Raw genomic sequence first — 10,513 nt, forward strand, 5'->3', positions numbered from 1 at the left:
GTGTATTTAACATGGTATCAGAGCAAATTCGTTCATAATATGTTCTGAACCCACGTGCCATATTTTGTTTCAATGAGACTCAATCTTCATAGTTGTGCTATATAGTCCTTCCTTGGAGTCATATTTCATACACTACCTATTCTTTGAGCCTGTATGTGTTTTGCGACTCTGTGTTTGGATTGGTCGTTTGAGTTATAAATATGGAAATGGAAAAAGCGGCTTCATGGTGGAACGAATTGCCATTTGACTTTCAAGTGGAGATATGTGCGCGTATGCCGGTGGAATTCGTATATACTTATCGCATGATTTGCAAGCAATGGAATGACTTTCTTTCCTCAAACTACTTCCTAACCAGGTGGGCTGAGGAATCTCTCAACGCCAATCAGACTCGGCTGCTTGTGTGCGATTTCAGTATGAAAACTCCATGTATGGCTTTCTGTTTCTACACAAGGACCTGGATTAACTCCTGTCTTGACCTTTCATTCATTAAGGACAGGCACTGGCGAGGTAAGCTTTATTTCAAAGAATCCGTGGGAGGTGTTATCTTGGTTGGAAATAGGTTCCAATACTTTAGCAGACTCTGCAATCCTTATACACGAACGTTCGTTGAAATTTCGAGACCAGACGGAATTCTCTACTCAGATTGCATTGTCGTGGATGAGAAAGATAATGAAAATACGTACAAAGTTGCAGCTGTTGTCGAGGATCCAATTGGACAACAGTCGGTGCAAATTTACGAACCGTCCCAAAAAAGATGGAAAATAGCGGGATACCTTCCGCGGAATGTAAGGATGCAAAGATCCGCTAAGCTTTTTTACTGCAACGGAACATTCTACACACACTGTTTGGGGGAAGATGCGGGGCGACATGTGGATGGTATCGGGTGTTTCACCATTCCCTTAGAGGAAGGAAGCGGTTCTGCTCTAACGCCCAACCCCATTCCCATGCATTTTGCACCATTCCCTCAGAAATTGAGGAAGGGCGTTCGACATTGGCAGATGATCACTTGCCTTTCACGTCTCCTTGTCATCTCTGCCAACAACGTTTCCGTTCGACAAGCTGGTGGACAAAGGAAGCGCAAGCACGTGGATGTGATTAGTGTGTGGGAATTTAAGTTTAAGAGTGAGGAGGACCACCCAGTGGCGTGGGAATGGGTGAAGATTGCACAGATGCCGTCTTCCCTTCGGGAGGAATGGATGGCAACACTTGATTATTCAGATGAGTGGGATTGCAGAGGAGTTGGACATCACATTTGTTTCGCACCTTCACTCTTTGGGTATAGTGGATCCAACAAAGTAGATGATGTTTTTGCTTACAATTTAATTGATAACACATGGAGTTGGCTTCCCAGCTGTCCCTTAAGTCAGAGTCATCGCTCCTGCGTTAGATGTAAGCACTATTACGGAGCCATAGGCATTGAACCAAACTTACTTATCAAAGTCCAGTGAAACAATTTGACGGTGGTTTATATAAAATAAAATGTCTTTACATGGAAAATCAAATCCTTTTCATTAATTTTTTTTATGAAATGGGCATAAAATTAAATTTTATATTTATATTGTTAAAATTAAAAATAGATGAATCTACGGAGGATGGTGTTAATTATTGAGTTTAGATTTCTGTAATTTATATTAATTATAATAATATTTTTTCAAAAAATTCATATAGAAAAAATAATTGTGTTAACTATTTTTTTAAAAATCAATATTGTTTAATTTGTGACTTTATTATGGCTCTATTTTGAGAGTGACTCTCTAACTATTTCTTTTGAGTTAATGAAATTGTAAAGTTGTTGGGCAGGTACACATGGGTATGACTGTAACTTCATAGGTTTTTCCTTTTGTATTAAGGGCTCACCATTCCAGTGAAGAAACTATATCCTATTTTTTGTTAGATATTTTGTTTTGAGTTAATTTTAGTTTGATGAGATCTCATTGATATAAGAATAGTTCACGTGTGTCTTGTAGCATGATAGCATTTCTCTATTAAATGATTAATGGTTTCGACATTTGATGTATCCTACATAGTTTTTATTTAATGATTATGGTGGCTTACATTAAACGACACGAACCCTATTAAAACCAAAGTCATTTTTAGTATTGGTGGAGGTATTCTTAAATCGTTATGTTTTCTGAAATAAACTCAAAGTCATTTATAGCGAAGTATTATTTAATTGTCCATCAATTTTTTGAGCTGTAATAGCCTTGTTCTTAAAGACTTCGCTAGATTGTTTTCTAGTCGTGAAATTATAAAAAATGAAGTCAATTTTTTTAGATGTAATTGCCTTGTTCTTAAATACTTTCTTGTAGTATTATTCTTGAAACTCTAGAATATATAAATCTATTTGGGAATAGTGTCTTTTGAAGAGGAATAGGGCATACAATTCCTTTTCCTTCTATATGATTTCAGCTATGAAACCCTAGAACATGGTATCAACACATCAATCCATGAAAAATTGATTAAGATCATCCAACAAATTTTCTATCGGAATGTTGTATAGGAGCTGGAGATCACGTTTGTTTTGCACCATCTGACTTCATCATTCGATGGAGAGAAGTCGCATATATTATTGCTTACAGTTTAATTGATAACACATGGATTTTTCTTCCCAGTGGGAGGTAAGTACTATGAGTAAGCTCATTACAAAGCTATAGTAGTTGAACTAGACCTATGTATCAAAGTCCAGTAAAACATATATACTAGCAATTGCACTAAGAGGTGCAATCCTGGAGAGATCAATCCTCGGCCCGACTGCCCAGAAGGGCTTCCCTCCATCATCAAATATCTCCATGTGTCAAACGTATTTTGGCTCCATCTCCGCAAAACTGTTAAAAATAATCTCATCTCAAAGCCACCTAGTGTGACATGTGTTGCTCGACATGGGTTTGCATAAAGTATTTCTACCCACACAGAATACGTTAAAGTAAATAAGCAGACTTGCCTTGCACTTTTCGATTGACAAAGAAAAAGTTTTAAGTTGAGATGAATTTTTTGGATTGGGATTTCCAGTTGGCTCCACAAAAGATTTCATAATCTTACTTAGAAGCAACATATCCTCTTCCAAGGCCTTCTCAAAAGCACAACGATTGGAACCCTTAAAACTTTACTCAGGTTGTGGAAATGGATCTACCCAAGAGGATAGATCCATTTTGTCTTTGTGTTGAAAAAATAGGAATGAGAATAGGGTGAGGTGATGAAGAACTAAGTATAAACATATTGTTAAGTTTTATATGAAATAATTTAGTTAATTAATATATTTGTGCGAATCACTCATCTTTATGTAATCCAGTTGACAAATATTGAAGTGGTTGATGATATGTATGTATAATTGTTTCTTTGCCTAGTAGGTAATGTTTCCACTTTTTCACACTTTGCATTAATGCATACCATTCTTTATCATATGTGGGATAATTAAATACGACAAAATTAAATGTCTCAGAATGATAGCATATGGGTTTACCGTGTTGCATCAACACTGCTCCCATGGCATAGTCACTGACATTTGTTTCAATCTTAAATGGTCGTTGAAGATCTGTTAATGCTAGTACTGGTGTTGTACTAATTTTTTCTTTTAAGGTGTCTAAGGCTTTTTGCTGTTTGCCTCCTCACTAAACAACCTTGTTCAATCCTGTTAAAGCATGTAAGGGAGTTGCAATCAAGGAAAAGTTAGCAATAAAATTTCTCCAATATTGTGTTGCTCCAAGGAAACTCTTAACTTCTGTAGCAGATTTGGGTTTAGGCTAGTTCACAATGACTTCAGCCTTAGATGGATCTATCTTCAATTCACCACCCCCTACAATATGACCCAAATAATTTAAATATGTTTTGCCAAATTCACATTTTGATAACTTCACATAGAGATTTTCTCTTTTCAAACCATCTAAATTCTGCTTTACATGTTGGTGAGCTCCAGTATTTTAGCAATAATGCTACAACTCCTGGGGCTCCCTGTCTCTCATTTTATCAACCCGGTAGTTCGTACAAACTTGGAAGCGACGGTGCTGTATGCACAAGTACTAGCTCTTGTCACTTGGTCAGCTGGCACAAGTCCGCTAGGGCTCAAGCCAACTTCTATAGGCTCACAGAAGAAGCTTTATCAATGATGGACGAAAGCTAACTCAAAGGGGACTAGTCTAATTGCAGAAGGAAACTGAAAACCAATAAAGCATGGAAACCGTAGGAAACCCTAATTTGACTAGCTAGACCCTAACTATGCAAAACTGTGAATGAAACAACTACCAATAATGCCATTACTTGTAGTGGACTGAAATACATGCATCTAAGCTACTTGCATCTGGAAAGTCATGTTTTTGTACTTTTTCATTAAGTGGTTGGACTTATTGTGATGATGCTTTTAATTAGGGTTTGGTTGTGCAGGAGCGGTTGGAATGGGAGGAAAGCATGGGCAAGGTCAGAATGGCTATGGGAGGTCCCAAGAGATCTTTAGCATCAGTCCACAGAGGTTCCTCACATTCAGAGGCTCAGCAACCGAGTGAGTGGCCTCCTACAGGATGTCTGCAGGGGATTCTACAGGAAACTCAGGGGTTTCTACAGGAAGGCTGTGCAATTCTACAGGATGATTGGCCGTGGAGGTTTTGGGAGATGATGAAGTGTTGGAGTGGTGTGGGAGGATAAATGAGATGGAGATGGACCTGGTGATGGCTCAGGAGTAGGAAAATCAGATGGAGGGAGATGTATGCAATGGTTTGATGATTGGAAGGATGGAATCAACGAAAGTTGAAGGAGATGGAGCTATGTGGGAAATGAGAGAGTTGGAGGGTGAATGAGTGAGACCGAGGTTAAATAGGACTTGAGGATAGATCAAGAAGAAGAAGAAGAAAATGGATTGAGAAGGAGCAGCGTAAATGAAACAAATGACTTGTGCATCAAAACGAGAAATTCATTAACCTATGATAATTGTGCCATGAAACCTATGAACAGAAATGGAAAACAAGAAATGAAACCTATACGTGGAAGTGTAATGGTTCGATGTCAAAAATGCATGAGTGGATCTTCAATGAAAACGTTTATGTTGCAGCTTGCATAGAGATGAGAAGAACTGCTTTTCTTTTTGGTGGTTGGTCATGGACTGCACCCCAATCCCTAACAGAGAGATGGCAGTGAGCCTTTACAACCTTTTTGCTGGAGCTCCAAGAGATTATATCTATCCTCCTATCAAACTTAAGCAACTGAAATCAAATTACCATAAACTAGTCCTATCTATGCTCATGAAAATGACTAAATTAACAAACTGTAAATTCGAATTGCATGTGAAAATAAACAAACTCAAAGTGCTAGAACGAAATGCAAACACATTACAACACTAAGGAGATCTATTGCTCTCAGGTTGGGCCCTAACTTGAGAGCTATAGGTCCTTGCGAAAACTCAGAACTAGATCAAAATCTGCCTTCTTTATTCATAATCTGATGTCATGCCAAATTGGCTTACAAAAAGGAACAAAAACTGAGCTCTAGCTCGTACTTTTCAATTACAAGAGTAATGCCAAGGTTCAAAAAGCTTCTCTACAAGGCTACGGCCTCAGTATTTATGCAAAAACGATTATCCAACAGGTGTCCTTGATTTTAGGAGCTCGGCTGTCCAACTAGAGTTTAATTGCTGATCTTGTAGGACAGTCATAACTACTGTTCCTGTAGAACAGTTATAACTGCTGTTCCTGTAGAACAGCTGGCTGCTTCTAAGCTCGGAGGGGAGATGGATTGGAGCTCGGAGTTCTTGGTGGGAATCACGAGGAATGTCCCCAAGACCGTGGACATCCTCTCCTAAAAACCAGCAGTGCCACCTCATTGTCTCCTTGTCTCCTTTTTCGTTGCCTTTTTCTCCCTTTTAATGCCAAAAACCTGAAAGCATCATGCATTAGTCACGTAGATAAAATGTCTACCCTTCTTCCTACAAACACATGAATAAACTAAGAAATGCATGCATAAGGAGTAAAAAGTGAATGGTTTGAGCAAAGCAAGTAGGCCAAATGAGCCCAAACTATACCAAAAATTGGGGCTCATCATCACCCCCCAGCTAAACTATTTGCTCATCCTTGAGCAACTTTGCCCTGGCTCCTCGTCTTTGGCCGAGAACTAGAGCCCGGAGCACGCTTTTCCTCCCCTGATTTTGGTGGTTCTGCCTTTTCTGCCGAGGGTGGCGCTTCTTCCTTTCCCGTTTTTGGCGGCCCTGCCTTTGCTGCCCCTGGTGGTGACGAAGGTGATGCTTCCTTCCCCTTTCCTATTTCCTTGAGCCGGGCTTCGGAAGGCGACTGGCCTATTTTTCATGTCCAGGAATTTATTTTTGGGCTCCCCTTTTCGGGGGTGGCTGATGTTTTAGCGGGGGTTCTTGCACTAGGTGAAGTAGGGACGTCCCCTGAGGTGGTTTGGCTGCTGGGTGGAGGCTGTGGCTTGCCCGTGGTCATCCTCTTGCTTCTCCTGGCTTCAGATGGTAGAGGGGCCTCCCTCTCCCTCTTCTCCTTCGGTTTTGGAGGTGTACTGAGGGCAGCCAGTGCCGCTGTTGCCTCCTTTTCGAGGATGCCAGCCTTCTCTTTCTTGCGTTTTGCTCTCTCAGAGCTTCTTGTAGAGGGCCCCTCCTTTTCAGATTTCGGGCTTCCTGTGGAAGACCCTGCTTTGCCCACCTCCGGGCCTCCGGTAGAAGATTCTTTCTTTCCCGCCGTTGGGCTTCCTGAAGAAGGCCCTCTCTCTACCTTCAGACTCTCTGTAGGAGGCTGTTTCTTAATGACTTTCGGGCCTCTTGTAGAAGCCCCTTTTTCCAATTTCGGGCTTCCTGCAGAAGCCCTTGTCTCTGTCTTCAGGCTTCCTGTAGAAGCCTGTGTTTGCACTTTCGGGCTTCCTGTAGAAGCCTTTGTCTCCGCTTTTGGGCTTCCTGTAGAAGCCTGTTCTCCAACAATTTCAGCGCTTCTTGTAGAAGCCTTGGTCTTTGCTTTTGGGCTTCCTGTAGAAGCCTGCTCCTTACTGATCTTCGGGCTTCCTGTAGAAGCCTTTGTCTTTGCTTTCGGGCTTCCTGTAGAAGCCTATTTTTCAATGATTTTTGGGCTTCCTGTAGAAGCCTGAGTTTGTGTTTTCGGGCTTCCTGTAGAAGCCTGTTTTTGCTTCCCTGTAGACACAGGTGTCTCCACTTCCGCTTGCTTGCCTGCTTGAGCTTTGCTTTTTGCTTTGGGTGTAGGTGTTGTTGAGGTACTTGGGCTGACGTGGGCCACCTCTGCTTTGTCCATTCTGCTCTTCATCCTCTTTTCCCTTGCTGACGGGATAGGTGTGCCACCTTTTTCTTGGCCCTTCTTTTCCTCATGCTTCTTCCTTTGTTCTTCGGCCACTGCTTCGTGTTCCTCACTGCTAGAGGAACCCGTTTCTTCGATCAACATTTTAATATCCCCGTCTTTGGTCAAATTGCAGAAGGATTCCCATGAGAGGGGGACCTTATATGAGTGCAATGCATCTTCCACAAGCAGCTTTATTAACCCATGGTGGGCTATCTGATCAGGGATGCCCTCTCTTAGCTTTGTAGCACACTCCATTAGGGACTGCAGGAGATAATAAGGGATGCTCAGTTTTTGCTCTACAGGAAGGTCAATTCGGTGCCTCAACTCAGTGAGTAGCCGAAAGTGATATGCATACACGATGCTGAACCGGCCTTCACAAGTAATATATTTCATTATTTGCAAACTGACTTCATTCCAAGGTGGTGACAGGCTTGTTCTCCTCACCCCGTTCTTATCCTCCGAGAATTCTTCCTCAGGTGGGAAGAATTCCTTCTTTGCCTGCTGACTCAACTTTCTCTCCTCTTTATCCCACGGCAGACCCATAGGAAGTTCTGTGATCCGACTGATATGTTCTGGGGTGAGTTTGAGGCTTAGACCTCTGAAATTTACTGTGGCCAGTGTCTGGGATTTAGGCTGCAGAGCCTGCAAGAATTCCTCGGCTACTTCATCATCGTAGCCCTGGAGCTTATCAAAAAAAGGCATCCACTGTGCTCTGGTGAAGAGCTCTACCACTGCCGGGTTTCTCCTTAGTGTATTTGAATCAGTGGGCTCTCGTCTTATAAACCCACCCGGCATGATGAACACGGTCGTTTTAACTAAAGGTGGCAGATGCAAAAGAGATTTGGTCTATGAAAACAGAGCATGCACATACAAAATTTCAACACAGACTACTTATACCAACATCCTGTAGAACGGTAGCAACGGCACAACAAACAACAATTCCACCAATATCTTTATAACCCGACCGTGGACGATGGTCTTGCCACTTCTAATAACCAGTTACATTAAGAGTTCAGGGTTACCTCCTTAATTGGCCACCTTTCTTTGCGAGGCACCCGCTTTCCTGTAGAAGACTGCGTTCCTGTAGACTGCGTTCCTGTAGAACTGCGTTCCTGTAGAAGCCACGCGCAATTCTCGGGGAGGACTGTAGTTGGCCGCGCTCGCGGTGTGCTTGACCAGCGTTCTGGTAGCCAACAACTCGGCGTATCAAAGTGCAGAGGAGATCATAATAGCTAGCCGAGTTGAAGTGTTGGATGATAAATGCATGTGCATGATTTAGCCGATTGGATTTTGAATAAGCGCAATCCGTGGCGCGGGGGATGAGCTGTCCCCGCCGGACCGTTGGGCGACGTCATCCATCCTCCGCCTGCGTATTCACTTGCTGCTGCATTCATTCCCACAGATTTGCCGCTGCCTTTCCTGTTAAACTCATGCTTCTGACGAGAGTGCTCCCACGTGCATGCCGTTCATTCTCTTTGTCGTGGCCGCCACCCAAACATCCAATTACACTTTAACTAGCCGACGTGGCCAGTCGACTGGCCATACGGCCGCTCAACCATTCAATTTTACGCTTTGCAAACAATTTCGAAGTTAGATTCATGCGATTTGATGGAAGGAAGGGTGGAGACACTTACCTGCGCGCCTGCACACGATTTTTCCAGTTCTCGGACGATGGTGAGCGGATCTACCTACTGCGTGCGACTTACACAGACCCGGAAGCTCGTGGTTACAGGCTGCCAACGCTGGAGTGGATGGTTTTGCTTGCATGCGCCCGCGTTTCATCTCGGATGGCGGTGCTGTGGATGGTATCCACTCGAGCAGGTTGAACTGTTACAGGATCCCCGCGAGGGGTCTCGTAACAGTCCTTTCTCCTTGGGTGCATGCTGCACGATGGCGGTTCTGGCTTCTCGATCACGATCCCGGAGCTCTTGATGCATGTGGTATGAGATCCCATCATTTGTTAACTTTGGAAATGGCTTTCCCGCGAGAACTCATCGATTTTCTTTGTTTGTGTAGGGGCTTGGCCGCATGTCGACACGGGTGGTGGAGCATGGTAACAGCAACGTGCAAGGATGCCAACAGAGGATTGCATGCATCCAAACCAATCCATGGTCGCGAAATCTCCTTTTAAGATGAATTCTGGCCGTCCAAAACTCCTACAGGAAGTTTCCTGTAGACACAGAGCTTCCTGTAGAAAGTTCGGCCTTCCTGTAGAAAGTCTGCACTTTCCTGTAGAAAATCCGCGCCTTCCTGTAGAAAGACTGCGCCTTCCTATAGAAAGACTGCGCCTTCCTGTAGAAAGACAGCAGCTTCCTGTAGAAGATTCAAACCATGATAAAATTGCACATACCTTGAAAAACATGGGTGCTCTTGGAGGAGGTACTGATGAGGTTCCTTGACAGCATGATAAGGACCCTTGGCTGTAAGTTGAAGGGTTTCTTCTTCTCCATAGAGCATCTGCAACCTGCAATTTTTACCATATTTTGCTTATTGTGTTGTTTTTTTTTTCTCTCTTTTTTCTTCCTTTTTTTCTCTTTCTTTTTTTTGGAAGATAACAGGGGCGCCTCAAGGAGGTTTTCACCCGTGCCATCTACCCTAAGCGCCTCAGAGAGGTTTTCACTCAAGGATCTTTTTCAACTTTTTTTTTTTTTTTTGAAAAGCAATAGGAGCGCCTCAATGAGGTTTTCACCCCTACTACCTGCCTTGGGCGCCTCAGAGAGGTTTTCACCCAAGGATCTTTATTTATTTTCCTTTTTTTTTCTTTTTTTTTTTTTTTTTTTCTTTTTTTTCTTTTTTTTTCAGATATTTTTTCAGGGTGTGCCAAAGGCAGAGGCAGAACCCTTCTCTATGACCAATACAGATTTCTCCATAGTTTTGATAAACTCTTGTCTTGAGAGAGGTCTCATGCAGATCTTCAATCGATGCCCATTGACAAGCATGGGAATGGCTTCCTCATCAATGGTTCGAATGAGGACAGATCCATTGTCATGGCATTTCTCCACTGCATATGGTCCTAGCCATCTGGTTCTCAACTTCCCCTTGAAATCTTTGTATCTGGAATCATACAACAAAGCCCAATCTCCTGGCTGAAATTGCTTGTCATGGAGATGTTGGTCATGCCACACCTTCCTCTGAAGTTGAACCACTTCTGAGTGAAGGAGGGCCTGCATGCGGTGCTCATCCAGGCCATTCAGCTGCAACAACCTTTCTTGTTGTGCATGGCTGAGATCTAG

At 42.8% G+C, this 10,513-nt stretch overlaps 1 protein-coding gene across 1 annotated transcript; it reads left to right on the forward strand.

The window, feature by feature from the left end:
• Positions 1-200: 200 nt before the first annotated feature.
• Positions 201-1,448, forward strand: LOC149212198 (F-box/kelch-repeat protein At5g15710-like). The gene has a single exon (XM_089388587.1). It carries the CDS (start codon positions 201-203, stop codon positions 1,446-1,448), a length of 1,248 nt encoding a protein of 415 aa, XP_089244713.1.
• The last annotated feature ends 9,065 nt before the right edge of the window (positions 1,449-10,513 follow it).

This window comes from Pinus tabuliformis, chromosome 1_1 (genome assembly GCF_031772625.1).
Source record: "Pinus tabuliformis cultivar Carrire ecotype Pingquan chromosome 1_1, CPIR1, whole genome shotgun sequence".
Taxonomy (NCBI): Eukaryota; Viridiplantae; Streptophyta; class Pinopsida; order Pinales; family Pinaceae; genus Pinus; species Pinus tabuliformis.

Bases quoted from the DNA above. Each gene is read 5' to 3' on its own strand.
- LOC149212198 (XM_089388587.1), top strand. From the start codon at position 201: ATGGAAATGGAAAAAGCGGCTTCATGGTGGAACGAATTGCCATTTGAC.